This window comes from Myotis myotis, unplaced genomic scaffold, assembly GCF_014108235.1.
Source record: "Myotis myotis isolate mMyoMyo1 unplaced genomic scaffold, mMyoMyo1.p scaffold_m19_p_10, whole genome shotgun sequence".
NCBI lineage: Eukaryota > Metazoa > Chordata > Mammalia > Chiroptera > Vespertilionidae > Myotis > Myotis myotis.
Genome location: NW_023416314.1, coordinates 77,397,664 through 77,418,883, shown reverse-complemented (window position 1 = coordinate 77,418,883; position 21,220 = coordinate 77,397,664). Strand labels below are relative to the sequence as shown.

Here is a 21,220-nt window from a genome sequence, read left to right as displayed (position 1 = left end):
TTCCGGCCTCTGAGCCAATGGTCCCCTGGTCACAGCTTCTGGAGGCAGAGGTTTCAGTGAGAAGCCAAGTCTGGACTGAGGGTGGCCCTATGAACCGAAGGGCTGGCCCAGGTGGGGAGGGCCAGGTGGGCTGACTCTAGAAAAGGCCTTGCTTGGGTAGAGGTGAAGACAGAGCCTTCCATGAAGCCTTCGGGGTCCAGGAAGGGCCCTGTCTCTGATCTGCTGTATGATTCTGGATTCATCCTGGCCCCCTCTGCCAAGCAGTGTCCCCATTGAACTGGAAATTGTGGGCTTGGCTACCCTGAGACCAGGCAAGTGGGCCATCGGGTGGGATGTAGGTGTGTTTATTGTCATGGGTTTACACACTGAAAAGCCTCTGGGTCTTGCCGCTCCCTCCCTCCCTCGGCCCCTGGTCTGGGTCCTCCCACATGAAAGGGAAGTAACACTGAGGGGCAGGCAGAGATGCAGGGTGTGGAGTTGGGAGGCCAGGGCCAGAGGTCTGCGCCCCCAGCCTCCCACACCTGGTCAGTTGGGCCCCTGAATGTGTGAATAAATAACCCAGGTCCAGCCACCATTTAGGCCTCACCGCAGTCCAACTTGAGGCTGATGCTTCGGCCCTTGCCCCGGGTCAGGGTGGTGGGTGGTGTCCCTGGGCCCTCGCGCTCCGCCTGGCTGGGACCCCTGGAGCGAAGCAGCTGGCTCTGTTTGCGGAGGAAGTCCACAGGGGCGGCCCCGCCGTAGCTGCTCTTGGCCAGGGTGGCCCTCGAGGGTCCCGTGGGGGCATGAGGGTGGGAGCCGGCCTCCAGTTGGCCCAGGTGGGCCACGTAGCCGTCCGACAGGAACTGTGGGCAGAGGTGGGCAGGGTGAGGGGGTGGTCTCAGGCCCACACCGCCCTCCGTCCTCTCCAGGCTCCTGGTCTGTGCTGGCCGCATTCTAGGCCCGGCAGAGCCTGACCCGCGTCTTCTCTCAGCAGACAGGAACCGCAGGCTGGGAGCGGGCACCTGGCCTTCCTCCTGGCTCTGCCCCTCTCTAGACTCAGCTTCCTCATCTAAAAGGGCGATTCTTTGTGGGGGGTTAATAATAGCAGCTGACATTTAGCAAGCACGTTTTTGTGCCCAGCCCTGTGCATGTTGATGTGCAGTAAATCACATGGTCTTCATGATCGCTGTCAAGGTCAGGGCCATTTTATCATTTCCATTTTACAGACAGGAATTGGGGCTTAGAAAGGTCCAGGCTGGAGAGTATCATGCTGAGTGATATAAGTCAGAGAAAGACAAGTATCACATGATCTCACTCATATGTGGAATCTAAGTAACAAAATAAACTGATGAACAGAGCGGATCCAGAGACACGGAAGCCTGGAACAGAGTGTGGAATCTGAGGGAAGGCGGGGGAGGGAGGGTGGCTGGGTGGGTGGGAGGTAGTCAACCAAAGACCTTGTATGTATACATGCATAACCTATGGACACAGACAATAGGGTGGTGAAGGCCTGGGGTGGGGGGCAGGGGTGAGCTGGAGGGAGTTAGTGGACATATGTAATATTTTCAACAATAAAGAATTATGTAATAAATAAATAAAATGACAAAAAAGAGAGAAAGGCCCAGGGCCGTGCGACATGGAGTCAGCACTCCAGCCTGAGTCACCAATACCGGTCTGCTCAGCAGCTCCAGGTTGCTCTCCACCCCTGTCCTAGGAGGAGCCAGGTCCCCTGAGGCCAGCCACCCTCCCCAAAGCCACCCCCTCAGGCCCTTAGCACAGGTGGACCTATGACCGGAAACCCAGGCTCCCAGTTGCCACCCTCACTTGGCCCTTACCTGGCACTGTGCTTGCAGCTTCCGCACAGCCCGGCCCACGATGTAGGTCTGGCTGGGGGGCAGGCCCAGGGCCGCGTATACGGCCACATCTTTGGGGGATCCATAGCCAGCCACGATGTTTAGTTCCACCTGCGGCGGGTGAGGCCAGTCAGCCACCCCGGGACAGGGCATGAGGCTGGGGGTGGGGTCTGGTGGGCTTCCTTGGGTCAGACATTTAGGGAGTCAAGCTAGTTGGATAGAGGTGGGGCATAGAGTCCTACGTCACCCGGCCCCCCGGGGAGGCACCCTAGTTGGCCTTAAGGATAGGGGCCTCTTGGAACACGAGAGGGCAGGACCATAGGACAGTTAAGGTCCCAGAGATGAGCTGAGGGCAGAGGAGATGGGCTGAGGGCAGAGGCGGGTCCTTCCCATCGCCGCACCTCCTGCACCAGGCTCTGCAGAAACATCGCTTTCTGGCGCAGCGGGTCATGGGTGAGGCCATCGCAGAAGGAGACGACGCCGTGGGGGAAGTTGTGCTGTGACAGCCAGGCCACCACACGGTGCTTCTGCATATCAGGCCGGCCCGTTACGTAAACAATCAGGTAGCCCGAGTCCTGCCAGTGCCTGCGGGGTGGGGTGGCCATGAGCTCCAGGTGCCAGGGTGGGGGTCGGTCTCCAGGGTGAGTCCGGGGCGCTCCTACCTGACCACGTCCACGGCGCCGGCGCGCACCTTGGGGTCACTGCCCATGATGGAGACGCTGGCAGTGAAGGAGCCGTCTATGCTGAAGACCACGGCCTCCGTGCCGCGGGCCACCACTGTCAGGCAGCACTCGGCATAGGTGTGGTCGCCCCTGTGGTCCACAGGTGGGGTGAGCGGGTGGTGGCGAGGTGGGCGGAGTCCCACCCTGCAGAGGAGTGGCCTGCCCCGCGCTCACCTGACCATCATTCGAACTGGGTAGACGCCAATGCCCAGCGCACGCTCAGGGGGCACCGGGAAGGTGAGGCGGCCAGAGCTGTTGGTGACCTCCGTGCCAAAGTGGATCCACTTGCCGGACAGTGGCTGTGTCATGACGTAGACGTCCACCTGACGATGAGAGGGGGTGAGCGTCCACGGCGGGGAGACCCTGGGCGCTACATGACTTTGAATGGAGGAGGGCAGAGGTGGGCTTGTCATTAGGGGTGGACGGGGCCTCGGGGAGCCGTGTGTGTGTGTGTGTGTGTGTGTGTGTGTGTGTGTGTGTGTTTGTGTGACAATGAAGACACAGGAGGCGGGACGGGAGCACCCACTTGGGGGTGTGGTCAGCTGATGGGGGCGGGCCCAAGGCCGCTGTGTCCTGACCTTCTCTCCAGTGAGCGTGACCACATCCAAGGGCCCGTACATGAAGCGCCCGTTCAGCACCTGGGGGCGGCCCTCGCACACCACTGTGTCGTTCGCCCGGTGGTTGGAAGTGACGTTCTGTTGGGAGGAGAGGACATGAGCCGGCAGCCAGATGCTGGGGATGCAGAGGAAGCAGAGAGACAGGCACCCAGACAGGGAGGCAGGGCAGGGGCGGGAGGAGGCCCGGAGGTCAGGAGTGCCTGTGTGAGTGGACTGTGACATGATCAGATGCAGAGGATGAGCTGGGGCAGGTAAGTGCCCATCAGAGACCTAACTTGCAGGGGGAAGGGGAAGAGACCCTGATTCCCAGGGGCGGGGCCAAGGTATGATTAGGTGGGGCCAGGCCCCTAGGGGCTGGGCTGGACCGGAAGGCCACGTGGGCGGGGATCCAGCGGCCAAGGGGCGGGGCCTCGCTTCTGAAGGCTGGAAGGCAGTGCACCTACTCGGATCTTGACTTGCGTGCGTTTGCGCTGCCACTTCTCCCTGGGAAAGGCCGGGCTGTAGATGGACGGCTCCTCGCACTCGGCCAGCTGTGGCTGCTCCTTCTCGATCACCTGCACAGGACCAGGCCATGTCACCTGAACGGGGTTCTGGGGCTGCCCCTCCCCCAGCCCGCAGCCCCCCATTCTTGTCTGGTTCCCATCCCCAGTCCATATCCCCGGGCCCACCTGGCGCAGGATGAAGGCTACCACGTCTGCGGACTCCCAGTAGCTGGCGTGGAAGAGGTGGGGCAGCGTGACGGTGGGGAAGGCCGTGAGCGCCTCGGGGCAGTAGAGTGAGTAGTCAATCCGCTTGGTCCCCCACCATCGCTCCAGGACTGCACAGCCACGGTGGGCAGTGAGTCAAGGTGGCCTCCCACCCTGTGCCCACCTGCCTGGCCTCTGGGTGCTCTTCCCTCCCTGCTTTCCTCCAAGCCTGGGTGCTGGAGGGGAGGGGGCAGACGGGATGCTGGGGGCAGGGGCATTTGGCTGGCTGACTTACTCTTAACCACCTCACTGGTGGTGCTGGGGGCCGCCGGCTGGGCCTGTGGCTCGGTGCCCAACTCACTGCCCTTCCAGAAGGCACCGCTGGTAGAGGTGGGCGTTGAGGGCACCAACATCTCCAGCTCCTCCAGAAAGAGGCCCGAGTGGGTCTGCAGCGCGTCAGCTGGGGGAGGAGGGGCACCTCAGCAGCAGGCGGGGCTCCCGGGCAGCTCCGCGCCCACACCTCCGCCATCTTTCCTGCCAGCCTCCGGGCCAGGTCACGGCTGAGGCCGAACTGCTCCACATCTGCTGGCGGGCATTCTCTCCTCTCAGCTCACCCGCAGCCTGCTGCATTCTTGCCGGAATGCCTGTCACCACCATCCCAATGCAGGCCCGCTTGTCTCATGGGGCCAAATGCATCCATGTACATGTGAGAACCGATGGACACACAGCACCCCTACACACACCGCAGGCCCCTCCCCGTCCACTGGTGGCTGCTCTCACACGGGCAGTCACTCTGCCTCCTCTAGTCCAGTCACCACCAGGGGCACAGAATGTCAGAGGGTCTGCACACTGCCCAGGGGCTGGGGTAGGGCTCGTGAGAGGCTGCTGTGGCACGGGAACTACCTCATGTCTCCCAGGGCGATGGGGGCCATCCTCATCCCTGTTGGGGACCTCCTCCTACCCCCCTTTATCTTGGAGGGGGGCATACCCAGCAGCAGGGACGTGCCATCTCCCAGGGGGAACTTCTGGTAGCGGGGTATGGCCAGTGGGGCGATGGCCTGGAACTTGGGGGCCAGCAGGGGCTCAAGACGGCAGGCGCAGGGGTCAGCCGCGTGGAAGAGGTTGTAGATCTGCTCACAGGCTGGGCGCATCTGGGCCACTGGAATCCAGGAGACAGAGTGGGAGGAGTTCACCTGGGCATTCTGGGAGGTGGGGTGGGCAGCAGCACCCTGACATGCTGTGGGACCCTAAGCCAGCTCTTCCCAAACTACACTCCCTGGGGAGTCACCAGGGTCCTGCTTGGTGAGACAGGCCTCTTGGCTAAGGCTATGTCGGAGCCTTCGCTTTGCTGAGGTGGCTCAGGATGAAGGGGTCCCATGCTTGCTGGACCTCTTCTCACACCGAGCATCTGCGGGCGTGAGTTCCCCCCAGTGCACTGTGGGAAACTTGGCCTGGGCGAGCCCCTCCTTTCTGGGCCACACGTTCCCCTTCCCTAGCCAGGATATCTCATTGGTGCAGTGCGGGGCGGCAATAACTCCAGCGTCTCAGGTGAGATGGTTTGGAGGAGCCCGGGGAGGGGCAGATGAAGGACGGGGCACGGCCCCCACCCCATCCTGAGGGCTCACCCTCCAGGGCAGGCATCACGGTCTTGCGCAGAGCCAGCACCAGGCCCAGTGGGGAGCCGAAGAGAAAGAAGCCGGAGACCTTGAAGTCCAGGCGGGCAGCGCTGAGGGAGCCCTCAGGAGCCTCCGAGGCGGCCGGGGGTGGACAGGAGGCTGTGCTTGCCCGCCGGGGCTCCCCCGAGGAGGAGGAGGAGGAGGAGGAGGCAGCGGTGGGGGCCACCTGCAGGCTGTGGGGGAGGGCTGCTCAGTGCTGCTGCCTCACAGCCCAGCACCCACCCTGCTGGGGAGGGGCAGGAAGGTCACCTGTTCTGGGAGCCCTCGGGTTCAGGATTGGCCACGTCGCTGGGGGTGCGCTGGGCGGGCAGGGCCGAGGGTTCTGGGCTGCTCCGGCCCAGCCCCTCCATCCCATCTGCCAGGGGGTCCTTTACTGGGCCGATTTCCGGGGAGAGCAGCTCATTGTTCTAGAAGGAACAGGGGACCGCAAATCCTTAGGAACAAGACGATGTGGTTTCTACTTATTTGGAAGTGAGGAGAGAGGCTTGGATGCTGGGCAGGGAGTCAAAGCAAGTGGGCGGGCAGAGCCTTGGAGGGGACAGAGCGAGGCAGCAGAGGACACGACGCAGGGCACAGAGGTCGTGTTAGGGGGGGCAGAGCCCTAGAGATGGAGAGACACCGCCCTCCTGAGGAGCAGGGTGCGCACACTGACCATGCTCCCTCGGCGGCTGCTGCCCCGGCTGCCGGTGCCCGCGCAGGCGCTGTGACAGAGTGCATCAAAGCCCAGGATCCCGCCCACAGCGTCTCCGATCAGCACCACCTGGACGAGAGGGTGGCACCATCAGGAGGGGCTGACCGGCGATGACGGACCCCCCAGCGAGCTCCCCGGACCGTCCCAGCTTCTGACCTGCCCGCAGAAGCCAGCGCCCTCAGCAGAGCTCAGGAAGGCGGCATAGGCCTGGTTGGTTCGGGCAATGACAGTGGCCACAGCGCTCTGGTATCGGGAGGATGAAGTGGCCAACAGCGGCAGGGCGGCCAGCGGAATGTGGTCCTGAGAGCGGGACAGGCTGTCGCCATCGTGGCTGTAGGGACTCAGGCTGGAGGAACAGGAGGTGTGGTGGGTGGCTGGGGGTCTGCAGCCCCTTCACTGCCCCCTCCGAGTCCCCTTGGCCTGCGGGCAGGTGCTAGTGCTGAGGGCCTTTGTGGGCGGCGTCAGCACCCCAGAGGCCTCTGGGATGAAGCCATTGACTAGAAACTGAGGCACAGTTCTGAGGCTGACTGGCCAAGGTGTCTGGCTTCCCGGCCTCCCCCCCCCTCCCCCCATGGGGTCTTCTCGGTCCCTGGAACCCCCAGGTGGATCTCTGCAGCTTGGGGACCCTGTCTACCCCCCGCCTGCCCACCCCTGAGCAGTACTTGGAGACAAGGGCATAGGCAGCAGCACAGATGGGTGGGCAGGGCACCAGGCGCAGGGCCACATGGCCCAGGGCCTCCGGGAAGTGGATGCGGGTGATGGCCTCGAAGGCCAGGTTCAGCGTCTGCACGTCCGCCTGCTTGGAGTTGGCATCTCCAGGGCCGGAGTCCAGGATGCTGCCGCTGTGCAGGATGAGGAAGAGGGCGTGGACCGCACAGGCTTCGGGCCCCAGCTCCCCAGCTCCGTCGAGGCCCTACGGGGCACAGCGGGTACCAGGGGTGTCAGAACAGTGGCCTGGCAGGGGGGTGGGCAGCACTGAGACACAGGTGGCTGGGCATAATCACCTCGGAGTCCCTGGGTGCTCGGGCCCGGTCCCTCATATCTTTGGCAGCCTCGGCTCCGGGGTCTGTAGGACAGGGGACAGCCAGTGAAGAAGACCGAGGGGTCTATGGGGGTCCCTTCATCTGACACTTCAGAGCCTCCTGCTCTTCTGTCTGCCTGAGTGGCACGCCCAGCCCCCACCTTCCTCTGACCTCTCACTCGACTGTCCCAGGTCATTTCACATTTCTGTGCCGCTCCTCTGCCCCCAGGGATGCCTCTTCCCACAATGCCTGTTTGCTTGGAAAATTCCTTCTAACTCTGCCCTGTCCAAAATGGTAGCCACTGCCCTGCTGTGCCCATTTACATCGAAGTGAATTAAAACACAACTCAGACTTCAGCTCCTCGGTCACATTTCAAGTGCTTGATAACCACGTGTGCCTGGTGGCTAGAACCTGTCCATCAACACAGAAAGTTCTGTTGGACGGAGCGGGTCCCATCCTTCAAAATCCAGCTGAGACCCCAGCTCCCGTGTGAAGTCCTCCTGCCTCCAAATGAATTGCTCCATTCTTTGTGCTACGTCTGAACCTGGAGTACAGTCCAGCCATCCCTCCGTCCACCCATTACCCACTCGTATTTAATGAGCACCCTCTCCGGACTGACATTCATTTTAGGGCCCCGCTAAATTAGGACCGACTTGTCTTTCGAGTCCCCATTGCACGTGGGGTGCTGGCAGCCCGATCCGGGACCTGTACCTGGCGCCCCCTCGGCCTCTGTCGGGGAGGCGAAGGCGTCGATGAAGTCATTGGAGTTCCACTTGGTCATCTCCTTGGGGAAGACCTCGTCGCTGTCCGAGAAGCCTTCTGAAGGGACAAGGGGGTGGCAGACCTTTGTGTCATGGGTGGGAGACCTTTCTCAGGAACACACCCACCTCTACCAGAGCCCACATGCTGACCGTGGGCATCAAAGAACTCGTCTTCAGAGCTGTTCTCAGAGTCCCGGGCAATGTTCTGCATGCGCCACTCAGACAAGCTCTGAGGAGACACGCCCCCTGCAGGACCACATCAGCATCAGCCTGGGCATCAGCCTGATGGTTGCTCCCTCCCACCCCTGTGCTGCAGCCTCACCTCCATGCTGGGATGAGTAGGAGGAACGGGAAGATGAGGACCACTGCTTGCCGAAACTGGCATCAGGTGAGGCGTCGGGGCCCAGGGGGACCTCAGGCCCATCGGGGGTACCCGCATGGCTGGTCCCGCCCTGGGCCTCAGTGCATGGCTTCCCAGGGGGCTGGGCCTCAGGTCCCTCACTGTCCATGTTGCACTTGGCCATGCGCTGAGCCAGCATGCGGGCTGTCTCCTCCTCCAGTGCCCGGATGTCAGCCATGCTCAGATCTGTCCACTCGTCCTGCCAGCACCAGGCCTGGCGGTGGGCGCGCAGCATCACCCGACGAAGACCTGTAGGTGCCCGGGCATCAGAACAATGCCCTCCCCACCCCAAGTCCCCTGCCACGGCGTCCACATGCTTAGCCTTCAAGGTCGGTTAAAGGCTCCCCTGGGCACATCACCTCCCCAGAGCCACAGAGTAGGGTAGGGTGAGTGCTACCCAGGGGATGGGAGTGGAAACTGGGACATTTGCCTTCCTGTCCCGCCTCCTTCCTTGCCCGCTACCTCTTCCATCCCTCTGGGCACCCCAACTCCGAGCACTGGCCGCACCCCCACACCACAGGAAGCTGGAACCAATGCTTGTTTCGCTCTTTCATCTGGCTTTGCACCGATTTGTTCAGAGGAGTGAACAATTAAGGCATTAACAGCCTAATGAAATTGTTGCTGGTTAATGAAGGTGTTAATAGTTAATGGAAGTGTTGGCACTTAAGGAAGGCTGTAGGGAAAGATGATACTCAATCTGGGATATTTTCATCTTAAGCAGGGGGATAAAGTTTAAAGCCTCAATATCTAGGAAATACAGCAATAATAGTTGAATTATAATAACAAACTTCTGGAAGGGGATATATCTGAATCTTAATAGTGGTTGTATGTGAGTGATTTTGTTTTCTTATTTGTGCCTTTGGTATTTTTCCAAATGTAAGACAAGGAGCCTGTAAGCTAAATTTCCTCATCTGTAGATGGGAATAATAGTCCTTACCTTGAGGGGTGTTGTGTGTGTTAAAGGAGATCTTGCATGTTGTGACCAACATTAGCTTTTAACATCTGGCCCAATTTCCCCCATTTACAGAAGGGAAAGTTCCGGTGCAGAGAAGGGAAGTGGCTCGATGGGGCATCCATAAGAGCCTGCACGTGAACCCAGGCCCCTGGACACCCCCATCCAGGCCAGGGCTCCTTCTAACTGTAGCTGGCCCACCCTCAGACCTGAGAGGTGGGGCAGGGTTGAGCTGCAGGAGCTTTGGGGTTGGGTTTAGGGTGGTGTGAAACAGGGGCTCGTGGATATCATGGCCAGAGGATGGGTCTCTGGGAGCTGGGGGTGGGAGGAGCCCTGGGAATGAAATCAGAGTCACAGTCGGAGCCTGCACTTTAGCACGTTGCCGGTTGGGGTTGGCGACCCTCCTGAAGGTCCCTAAGTCTCACCTGATGCACAGACGGTTTAGAATCTTTGACCTGGAGACCATGTTGCCAGCTTCTTGCCCTCCTGACTCTTACTGTACCTTAAGGCTAGTCTGCCCCGACCCTGGCCAGGCTGTGCTGCTCCCCTCTGCCTCAGCGCTCACCACATCAAGTGGGAATGACGGCTTTACGCTGTGTCCCATGAGCATCCTGGCTCAGGCGCTGGGCTGGTGCCTGCTGGGTAAATGGAACCTCCCGCGGCGTGGTGCTCACCGACATCGTGGATGAACTGCTCAATCTTGGCCTGCATGCCCCAGTAGCGGAACTCGACCTTGCACAGCTTATAGGCGCACATGAGGGGCCCCGTCTGAGCCGCCTTGTGTGCCCAGTCATCAGCCAGCGGTCCTCGGCCCGTCTTCACGGAGCGGTACAGCCGGGGGTCCTCTTCTGCTTTGTACTCTCCTGGGGCCACTGCGTCCCGCACAATGTCTATGGTGTCTGAGGGGGTTCCAGCAGCACTGAGCACCGCCAGCCCCCTCCAGCCCCTGCCACCCCCCTCTGCCTCCGGATCGGGAGGACATCCTTTTGAAGGCAGGAAGCCACGGCCCGAGAGAGCCTGGGAATTGTCAGAAGCTACCCATCGAGGCGTCAGATAGCCTGAGAGGGTCCCCAGCCCCCCACCCTGCCCCGGCCACTGGCTTCAGGCCTCACCCAGGATGCGCTGTCTCCTCTCAGCCCCGCTCAGGTTAAAGACATTTGGTTGCTGGCCCCCATCAGGCAGATAATAGGTCTCTATTTCAATGGAGAATTTCTCCACAAAGGGGCAGGTGTACCTGGGCAGAGGTTAGGAGCGAGGGTCACTGCTGTGCCCACCAGGGCTCTTCCCCTTGTGGCCCCAGGCCTGTCCCGCCCACTCACCGGGTCCGGGTGTAGGGATAAGCGTTCCAGGATTCTTCCTCCACCTGCAGGGCGGCCTTGGGCAGCAGCGCCCGGAACCAGCCTGGGATGTGGGAGCCCACGTGGTACACCTTGTGTGTGTACTGCCCACTGCCACCGGGCCCATCCGTGTAGGGCCTGTTGGCCAGGATCTCCACGCCACTGCCCTCACCACTGGACTCCTCCCGGCTCTTTTTCTGCAGTCCAGGACAGAGCAGAATGTGGAGCTCAGCTCCATCTCAACTCCTGGGATCCCAGCTTTCCCTGGGCCCCTGGGGTGCTAGTCCTAGCCTTTCCAACGCCCTGTGACCCTACCCTGGCCCCCTGCTGCTCCTGGGATCAAGATCACAGCTGCTGTCCAGTCCCCCACGGGTTCTGCAACCCAGCACTCATTCAGTCAGTCAGTATCTATTGAGTGTCTGCTTCAGGCCAGGCCTTGTTTAGGGTTATATTAGTCAGGATATGTTGAACAGAATAAAGACCCCTGTCCTTGTGGAACTTACGTTCTAATGGAAGGCAGACAGACACAGAAAAAGCAAATTATATGGTATGTTGGAGATAAAGTGCTATGGGGAAAAGAGAGCATAGATTAGGGTAAGGGGGGTTGAGATAAGGGTTGCTATTTCCATAGATGGGCAGAGAAGGCCTCGGGAGAAACATTTGAACATGACTTCAAGGAAGGGTGGGAGGTGCGGAGTGGACATGGGGTGGGAGGAAGTGTGCAAGGCAGAGGGGAGCCAGTGCAGGCTCCTGAGGCGGGAGCACGGTGCACGCACTCCAGGGGCAGCAAGGAGGCCGGGGTGGGTGGGCTGAAGAGCTGAGGAGAGTAAAAGGGGCCCTACCACTCTGAGGTCCTGACCCTGGTCCCCTCCCTCTGTGGACCCCACAACCAGCTCCTGCCACACCCCTCTTAGCTGGAGAGCACTCAGATCCTGCCCTTTTATAGCTCTGGAGCCCAAGCTTGGCCCACGCCACCCCGAGGCTGGATCCTGGCCCTCTTGCCCCTGAAGACTGATCCTGAAACACGTCTGGAACAGGCCTGCCTGAGGGCCTGGACCAACCCTCTCCCCTCTCTGAGAGCCTGCCTGGCCCATTTTTCTCACAGCCCAAGCCAGGCCCCTACTCCCTTCCTCTTAGCCCAGACCTCCCTCGCTTATCCTCTGGGGTCCTTGCCTGCCCCTGTGTTTCAGTTTTGGTGCCTCATCCCATCCCATCCTCATCCCATCTCCCTGACCTGGGCTTTGCCAGGATCCTGCGGACTCTGGGGCCCCCCTCCCACTCCCTGCCTCTCACTCTTGCCTCCCCATGTACTCCCTGCCCCTACAGGATTACAGAATCTAAGGAGGATTAAAGGAGATCAAACATGGGCCGGGCACTGGGGGGATGGGGAGCCACGATAGGCCCTTCTGCCTTTCCCCCCACAGCCCTTACGATCTCCCCCTGCAGCTGTAGGGGGACCTCTCTCTCCTCCTCTGGCCTCAGCCCTTCCCAGGCCCGGAGCAGGACTGGTGGGGCTGAGCCCCAGCCCCGTGTCCCAGGTGCGGCCTGCAGGCTCCTGCATGAAGCAGGGCCCCCTTGGCCTCCCGCTTCCCGTCGCTCTCACCAGGATCATGTAGAGCTGGGCCACCTGGTACTCGTCCAGGCTCATGGGCAGCAGAATGTGGTACTCCTTGATGAGCATCCTGAAAGCGCTCGGCAAGATGCGCGCGGCCTCCGCTCCGCCTGGCGCAGGGACGGCGCGGCAGTCAGTGAGGGGCGGCGGCGCGCAGTCCCGAGCCCTGCGCGCAGGCCGAGGGGTTCGGGCCGCAGGACCCCATGCCCGGGCCCACCACCGGGGCGGCAGAAGCGAACCCAGCGCTGCCGCGGGGAGCCGGGAGCTGCAGCGAGGCTGAGCGCTGACCTCTTTTCGGCGTAGCCCCCGCCCCCCGCCAGCCCGTCGCCATGGCAACCGCGAGCTGACGCGCGCCCCCCGGAGCAGCGCGGGGCCGGCCACCCTCGCCTTTCCCGCCGCGTTCTAAGTCCCCTCGGAACAGCATCCCTCGGGGACCCGCCCACTGGAGCCCCCGCGCCCCTCCTCCCCGGCCTGCCTTCCACAGGCGGTCCCTCGGGCCGTCTCCTGCATCCCTTTTCTGGAGTCGGTGGGGTCTCGTGTTCCCCACTCCCTTCGTCCATTTAAAACCTTGTCCCCTGGGGTGTCTCTCCACGGAGCGGCCCCGTGCGCCCCTCCTCTTGGCATCTGTCAGTGTTCCCCACACCCCACACCCGCACCTGCCTTCCAGGACCAGATAACTCACCCCTGCGCCCCCCAGACCTGCCTTCCCCACCATGGCCGGCAGCCCCGTCCTCGACTTCCCCCTCCCCAGCATCCTGCCCGAGGGTTGGCGCCTCTTCGGGCTGAGGCAAGAGTGGCTCCACCTGGTATCCCACGGGCTCCGGTCCTGAGACACCCGCTCCACTCACCCGCGCCCCGGCTCCGTTGCAGGCACCCCGCCTACCCCACCCCTTGGCACCCAGCGCGCAGGCAAGAGGCCCCAAGGTCCCCACTTCCCTCTGCTCCCCGCGTCCCCGTCCGCCGCCAGCGTGCTCTTGGCCCGTCCCGGCTCACCTCTGGTTGAGGGCGGGCGCTCCTCACCCGGCACGGGCGGGGACGAACGGGCTGTGGGTCTGAGCCCTGAGCGTCCCCAGCCCCGGTCTCGGGTTCCAGCAGTGGCCGGACCCTCGGGAGGCGCAGCGCCGGCCCATGGCCCCGACCTTTCTCCTCGTCCGCCCTCCGGCGTCCCGGCCGTTCCTCCCCGCCACCCGCCGCGTCACTGCGGCCGCCCCGCCCCCTTCCTGGGCCTGGCGGGCCCTCCCCACCCCTGCGGGGTCCCGGCAGCCCCGCCTGCGGCGGAGGAGGCGGCCCCTTCCTTCCTTCCCCACGGCAGTGAGCGAAGAAGCAGCTCTCCAAATGCTGGTGCTCTTCACGCCTTACGTGCCTTTTGGAATCCCCCAAACACGCTTGCTTCCATTCCCACCCTGGCCCAGCCGCCGTGCGCTCGGGAATTGCGGCGGGGTCCTATCTCTCCGCGTTCTCCCCGCCCTTACACCTGAGGCCCAGGGGAAATGCATCCCCCCGCCCCGGAGCCTGGCCTGAAGCTGCTCCCTGGCTTGCCTCTACTTAGGGGGTGGGATCCCAGCGCTACGGGTCTCTAGGGTCATTCAGCCACACACCCAGGCAGAGGCCTTTAGTCACTCGGAGGACGAGCCCCTCAAAGTGGCCCCAACTATGCCTTCCGGGTCCACAAGTCTGGCCAACCAGCCACCAGACTGTGGGCAAAGGCTGAGGCACCGGTGGGTTGGGCTTGTGGACCACACCCAGTCCCCTAAAGGCCCTGGGACAGTGGATGGCAGCACCCATGCCGGAAGCCAGTCCTCTGCCGTGGCTCTGCTTCGCAGGTGCTTCGGGGAGGGAAGCAGTGCTCTCTCCCCTCTCCGAGGAGTCAGAGACGGGGTGCATTCAGAGCCTCTGAGGGCTGATTCGGCTTAAGCTGTTAGGGCACGAAGGCAGGAAGGCGTGGCGTAAGTGAACTGGCATTTCCACCTTGCCAGGCATCACTGCTAATCCAGGGTAGAACCCTCTAGGCCCAGGCTGGGGACACTGCCCTCCAGCTGTGGGGGAGGCCAAGGCCCCGCACTGCCCCCTGGTGGCACCATGCGAAGCAAGGCCAGGCTCTCAGCTACCGGAGCTCAACTCTTTCCACTACTTAAAGCTGGGAAGGCTGCGGGCAGGCAGACAGGAGCCGGGTCCCTCCCAAGGTTAATGGACAGCACGGGGCAAGGCAGGGCCAGGTGCGTTGGCCTCTCTCCCACCCACTGCACCACTCTGAGTCTTCTCTTTCCCACTTCCTTCCCAGCCACCAGGCTTAGCAGAAGTACCAGACTCAGAAAGACTAAGAGCTGAGAGAACAACTCCAAATTATCTTTTATTTATACAAAAAAAGGGCATGTTTAGCAAAAGACACACTGAGAAAAGAGAGGCTATGGCCCAGGAGACAAGGCAGGGAGGTGACAGGCCTTCTGAAGGCCTGCTGGGGGAGAAGGGGTCTGGGACAAAGTGGTGAGAAGTCCTGGGTAAGTGCTGAGTCGTGGGGGCTACAGGAAGAAGAAAACTCCAGTTGCATCAACACTGATGGCAGCTCATGAGTGGGACTCACAGTGACCTCGCTGCTAAGTATTCCAGGGGTTCCAAGTTAGTGCTGCCAACGAGTGAGAGCCACCCCCTGGTTCCTGGAGAGTACCCACCAAGGGACACAGGACAGGAAGTGCAACTCGGGGTGAAGGCCAGGGAGAAGCAGGTGCCCTGCAGTGGCCAGGAAAGGTCCAGACTCGAGGTGGAGGTGCTTCCTGTTACGTGCGGGCGTTCCGCTCTGTCTCTGCCAGGCACTCTCTGACTAGGGCCCGGGCATGGATGATGCCTGGGGTGGGGGTGGGAGTGGGGATGGGGAAGTAACATACAGGGTCTCAGCGACCCTCCAGTCCCACCCACCCCCTCCAGAAGACCCCTCCCTCCCTCCCCACCTGCTTTCCCTTCAGTTAGAGGGACCATAATCTAAAGAAAGGCTAATCCTCAAATGTATCCTGTTGAAATACAAATTCCCTGGTCCCTCCCTGGAAACCAACTAATTTTCAATTCAGTTCAATACACCTATGAATAGTAACCCTGCCCCTAGTCTAGGCTGGGCTCAGGTGGCCTCCAGGGGTCCGTCCTTCCTGGGGGTGGGGGCCTGGCCTCACTCACCTCTCTTCAGGCGCTCCATGGCGCTCTTGCTGCCGGCATAGGTGGGCCGGATCTCTTTGCCCATCTCCTCTATGACCGACAACAAGTCCGTGTAGGTGCTCTGGGAGCCCTGGGCGCCGGGTGGCTTCATTGCCTATGTGAAAAGAGAACAGGGTAGTGAGCTCAGGCCCTGGGGCAGATTGCCAGTCCCCAGCCATAGGCAAGCTCTCGGCCCCACTCACCTGCACATAGCCCATGGAGGGCGGTCCAAAGTCGTTAAACAGTGGTCTGAAAGGGGCAGCAGCTCCAGGCACCGAGCCCGATGGCGAGGGGACACTTCCGGCTGCAACAATGTGCGAGTTAAGGAGGTCAGAGCGGGACAGGGACTTCTCTTCCTAGCGTTCCAAGCCCCCGACTGGCCCGATTCCTTCCAAAGGGATGCTCATTCCAGGATGCTCAACTTCAGGGACAAACCCCTCCCCCTGCATCCCACCCGACCCTTACGCGACCACGCCCACTTCATAGGCAAACAAACTGAGGCTCTGGGAGTGTAGGTGACAGGCCCAGAACTGCTCAACTCAGGGCCGCCTTCTTTTCGAGACCTCGACCGCCCGGGCAGACGAACAAGGATGGAGCTGGATCCTCACCTGTAGGGACTGGGGTGCCGGGCCCAGGGGTGCTGGAGCCCGGGGTGCTGCTGGGGGCGGGGGCGATGGGTTTGTAGGACATCCCCAACTCTTGGGTGCGGCGGCCGGCTGCCGGCCGCTCCTCCGGGGTTGGCTGCCTGGCCACTCAGCTGCGCTCTGATTGGCAGGCGGGCTGCACGCCCCTAGTAAATAGAGCTCTGGCCGGAAGGGCGGACAGGCACAAACGCTCTCTCACTCCCGATTGGTGTGCAAAGATGTCACTCGGACCTCCTCATTGGCCGAGACCGGCCCCAATAGGCCGCAACCGCTGCTGATTGGTCGCTGCCTTCCGGACCTCGCACCTGTCTGCTTCGGATTGGGCGGTGCCCGTCGCCTTCTGCAATTGGAGAGTTCGCGGCTCGGCACCGCGCGCTCTCAAACCGATTAGTCCCAAGACTCGAGAGGCGGGGCCTCGGAGCCGGGACGGGAGTCCAGTCGCCGGCGGTTCCCCCTGAGGGGTCTTCAAAGGTGCGGGCACGGCCTCCGCGCCTCACTCGCGTTGCTTCGCACGTCCGCTCCGCGCCGCCCGGCCTCGGTTTAGCTGGGGTTGCTGGAGCCTCGGTCCATGTGGGCTGCTGTGACCGCCGCCAAGGAGCGCGCCTTTCCTCCGCCCGGGACGCCGGAGGACGCAGGGCTTTGACGTTCCGAGCCCTGCGTCTCACCCCGTGCGCTTTTACGTCACCTTTCGCCGGTTCAACAACCTGTTCCCGATCTGCGCACGCGCCCTCCGAAAGCATTCGTTTGTTTCTATGGAAACGGGTCCCTCGCCCACCCCACCGGCGCACCTATTCCTCCGAATTGCCTTGTTCTCGGGTCTAGGCTAGTGTTGGATCCAAGGGCGACTCACAGACCCTTCAGCCTGCTCCTCCAAGGCCCCCACGTAATGACAATAGTAGGAACAGCTGGCCTTTGTTCAGTACTGACTGCGTGCCAGGCCCTGTATCCAGAAAGAGGATGGACTGGAGCCAGGATGACAGTGCGAAGCGCACATCACCCCCACGAGCGATTTTCTCTTGGGCAAGTTGCTTACCTCCATATGCCTCAGTTTCTCCGTCTACGAACGTGGAGACGCTAATCACTATCGCACAGGGTTGTCGTGTGGGTTAAATAATTATTTATAAAGTGTTTATTGTTTTGTTCTCTTTTCTGTCCCACTCCAGTGCCTCCAAATCCTTCCATTTTTTCCACCCAGAACCTTACCCTCAAATCTCATTCCTCGCTACCCGAGACCTTACACTCTCTCCAAACACTGACCCTTTCTCCCAGGCCGCTTCTCCCTGCAAACTGTCTCTGTGTGCCCTCCATGTCTCCAAGTCTATAGTTTTTCTCATCCCCAGGACATCCATTCACTCATCCAACAAACGTTTTCTTTCTTTTTCTTTTTTTTTAAATAATTATTTGTCGATGGTTAAGTACCACAATAGATACTGTTTTTCTTTTTCTTTTTAAAAAATATTTTTATTTATTTCAGAGAGAAAGGGAGAGGAAGAGAGATAGAAACATCAAGGATGAGAAAGACTTATTGATTGGCTACCTGCTGCATGTCCCCACAACCTGGGCATGTGCCCTTGACTTGGAATTGAACCTGGGACCCTTCAGTCCCCAGGCTGATGCTCTATCCACTGAGCCAAACCAGCGAGGGCATCCAACATTTTCTGACTCTGTCCTATATCCCAAGCCTTTGCTAGACATTGATATGGAAATGAATGGCCATGGCCTCTGTCCTCAAAGAGCTCCTATTCTCAAGGAAGACACAGGCAAAGGCACACAGTGCAGTAAGACAGTGTGGAGGCTGGGACAGGGAGCATCGTGTTTAGCTTAATATAGATACAGTTGGTGACATGTAGCAACATTTATAAATGTATATATATATATCTACACAGGTTACTGTATACACATATCTCCTCAAACTATATCAGCTGAGAGGGCCTAGAAGCAATCTAGTGTCTAGCTCTTGGTTTCTAACACCATTCTCCAATAAAATGAACCAGAGTTCCTTGCAGAAATGGCTGATTCAAGGACTAGGGCAGGAAATATACAACCTGATCCCAGGGCATTTTGTAGTGCAGAAAGTAATAAAATGCTGAAAACAAAAACAAAACCCCAAAGGAGAGTTAACTTGGGGTGGTGAACACACAGTACAGAGGGTGTATTATAGAATTGTCACCTGAAGCCTACATAATTTTATTGACCAATGTCATCTCAATAAATTCAATTAAAAATAACAAAGAAAAAACAATAAATCAGTAGAGAGAAAAAACAAACCTGCAATGATTGGGGTATGTGAAAGGGAGACAAGAGCACACTGAAAGAGCTTCCAATGGTCCAAACTGGGACCGTTTGAACAACAGAATAAATGAACTAGTATTGGATTATAACTTAAAGTACAGAATAAATACCTGAGTCCATATGGATGCAAACACATGATTGACTGAATAAGCAAATAAATTAGTAAGTGGGGGAGAAGAGACCTATCTTGCATACAGAAGAATCCCAATTCCAAATAATTTATGTCGATACTCTGCCCTTAAACGTGGGCTATGGATGGTGATTTCCTTCCAAAGAGTATAGTATGCAAAGAGAGAAAAAAAGAGTAATTCTATACTATAGAAATCTGATAAACACTGCCTCTAGCCAGCTGATCAAGGTCAACATCAATAGTGACATCATGTTGGTAGTACGCACCGTTGGTATGAAAGATGAGAGCGGCACCTTGCCCCTGTGCTCTTCCTCCCCCAAACCCATAACTACGATGAACCATGAAGGAAACAGACAAATTTCAGTTCAGAGACATTATATAAAATCCATAAAATACCTGACCAGTCCTCCTCAACACTGTCAAGAGCATAAAATGTGAAAAACAAAGTCTGAGGAAGCATCAACCAAGAGGGGCCTAAGGAGACATGGTGTCTAATGGAATGTGGTCCTGGATGCTGTGGAACCGAAAAAGGGCCATCCGGAAAAAACGGATGAAATATGCATAAAATGTGGGCTTCAGTCAATAGTAATGTATCAGTATACGTTCATCAGCTGTGACAAATGTGCCCTCCTAATGTACAATGTGAATAATGGTGTGGTGGTTAATTTTATGTGTCAACTTGACAGGATCCTGGGGTTCCCAGGCCTGTGGTCAACCGTGATTCTGGGGGGGTCTGTGAGGGTGTATCTGGGTGAGATGAACACCTGTTGAATCAGTGGACTAAGCCAAGCAGGTTGCCCTTCCCAGTGTGGTGAGCCTCATCCAATCAGCTGAGGACCTACATAGAACAAAAAGGCAGGGCGAGAGGGAACTTCACCTGCCTGCCCGCTGAGCTGGGACGCCAGTGTTCTCCGGACCTCAGTCTGGAGCCCATGCCATCACCCTTCCTGGGTCTCAGGCCTCCAGGCGTGGGCTGGAACCGCACCACAGGCTGTCCTGGGCCTCCAGCGTGCTGACTGCAGGCTTGGGGACTGCTCAGCCCTCATAATAACCTGAGCCAATTACTTATAATAAGTATCTTCCACATACACATAGACATAGACATAGACATACACATAGACATAGACATACACATAGACATACACATACACATACACATACACATACACATACACATACACATACACACCTCCTATTGGTTCTGTTTCTCTGGAGAACCTGGCCTAACGCATAGGAGAAGCTGGGTTTGGGGTATAAGGGAACTCACTGGACTGTCCTCAGAATAATTCTGTAAACCGAGAACTGTTGTAAAATAAGTTCTGATAGAATGATGGTTACCTGGGTGCATGCACAGGTAAACTTTCATTGTGCTGTCCTCAGATTTATACGCCTCCCGGAATGCAAGTTACACTCACACTATTTAAAGTAGACTTAAGTAGTTGAGACCTTCTGGGCTTGCGGCCTTGTGGGGTGAGAGGGCCCGTGTGAGAACTGGTGGGGCTGTGGACATTTCCGGTGCCAGCATATACACTGCAGATAATTAAATCCATCCCAGCAACTCGCTCAAACCACCAACCACAGAGCCTCCTGGTTCGAGGGCCACCCGGTGGTGGGAGGCTAACCCTGAGGGGGGTTCCAGTCTTCCCCTGGCATGTACCCTCCAACCCCTGCGAAGAGGACAGACATCTCAGGAAGCAATGCCGTGTGTGCCAACTGGTGGAGGGTGTCAGAAGGAGGACGGGCCATGGCATCCAGTAAAGCCACTGGCCTGTGGCAAGTCCTCCCCCCGCAGGCCTGCCAGACTGGCTGGCAGGAGAGATCGCCTAATTGGGGATTAAGGATTAATTGGGATCTTCCAGGAGAGTGATGTTGAGCTGCTGCAGCCAGGCCTGGCACCTCGATATGCAGGCTCTGGACTGGGCAGGGCACGGTGGCTGCCCACCTGCTCGGCCCCAGGGCCATCGCGCTGGCCGCAGTGACGATGAGGACCAGGTACAGGGCTGACGGTCAGCCGAGCTCTGCAGACCAGGCCTTTGCTATAGCTGGAGGCCTGTCCTGGGTTCACCCTGACCCTCAGGCATCCTCTCTTGTTGGCACTGAGATGTTAGAGTCTCCAGGCCTGAGTGCAAGCCCCACCTCCCCTTCATCCTCACTGTATGGGACGATGCTAGTCCCTTGTCCTCCCGGAGGCTTCGGGTGCCAGGCACAGGGGTGGGTTCATCTGAGGATCATGAGGGATCCTGGCCAGTTCCTGAACAGGAGTGTCACAAAATGCAAGAGATACTTTAGGGAGAATAACCCGGCAGCGTGCACTCCTGGCCCAGGGGGAGAGATGTCAGTGGTGCTGTGTGACCTCTAGCAAGTCACTTAGGCTGGGCCTCTGGGTTTCCTCAATCTGGAAAACGGGGCATGAAGACGAGGGGAGGGCTGGGGTGAGCAGACGTGTCATTCGGGTCCCCCAGGAAGCAGACAGTGAGATGAAGTTAGGAATGCAAGGCAGAGAAAGGCAAGAAAGCAAGGTGGCAGGAGGCCTCGGCTGTGAGGTCAGCCTGGCCATGCCTCAGCGAATGTAAGGGGAACTTGCAGCGGAGACCGCCCCGGAGAGGAACCTCGAGTCAGGCAGAAACTTGCGTGTTCTGGCGCCCGCCACGCTGGGCCAGTGG

General features: G+C 59.3%; 1 protein-coding gene across 4 annotated transcripts; it reads right to left on the bottom strand.

Moving 5' to 3' along the window:
• Window positions 1-328: 328 nt before the first annotated feature.
• On the bottom strand, window positions 329-16,780 carry LOC118665214 (cyclin-dependent kinase 2-associated protein 2). 4 transcript variants are annotated; one of them, XM_036326436.1, is made up of 26 exons: window positions 16,100-16,779; window positions 15,695-15,795; window positions 15,474-15,606; window positions 12,300-12,418; window positions 10,679-10,893; window positions 10,472-10,593; window positions 10,034-10,258; window positions 8,330-8,656; window positions 8,158-8,253; window positions 7,958-8,065; window positions 7,229-7,290; window positions 6,887-7,137; window positions 6,381-6,570; window positions 6,186-6,293; window positions 5,783-5,940; window positions 5,483-5,706; window positions 4,846-5,016; window positions 4,153-4,317; window positions 3,840-3,988; window positions 3,615-3,725; window positions 3,133-3,249; window positions 2,729-2,877; window positions 2,495-2,644; window positions 2,234-2,417; window positions 1,815-1,943; window positions 329-842 (listed from the first exon to the last, which is right to left on the bottom strand). In XM_036326436.1, exons 1-26 carry the CDS (start codon window positions 16,179-16,181, stop codon window positions 576-578), a joined length of 4,113 nt encoding a protein of 1,370 aa, XP_036182329.1. In that variant the 5' UTR covers window positions 16,182-16,779; the 3' UTR covers window positions 329-575. The 4 variants fall into 4 exon arrangements, with proteins under 4 accessions (XP_036182329.1, XP_036182330.1, XP_036182331.1 ...); XM_036326437.1 differs by lacking the exons at window positions 15,474-15,606; window positions 15,695-15,795; window positions 16,100-16,779 and adding an exon at window positions 13,907-13,925; XM_036326438.1 differs by lacking the exons at window positions 15,474-15,606; window positions 15,695-15,795; window positions 16,100-16,779 and adding an exon at window positions 13,302-13,500.
• Between the last annotated feature and the right edge of the window lie 4,440 nt (window positions 16,781-21,220).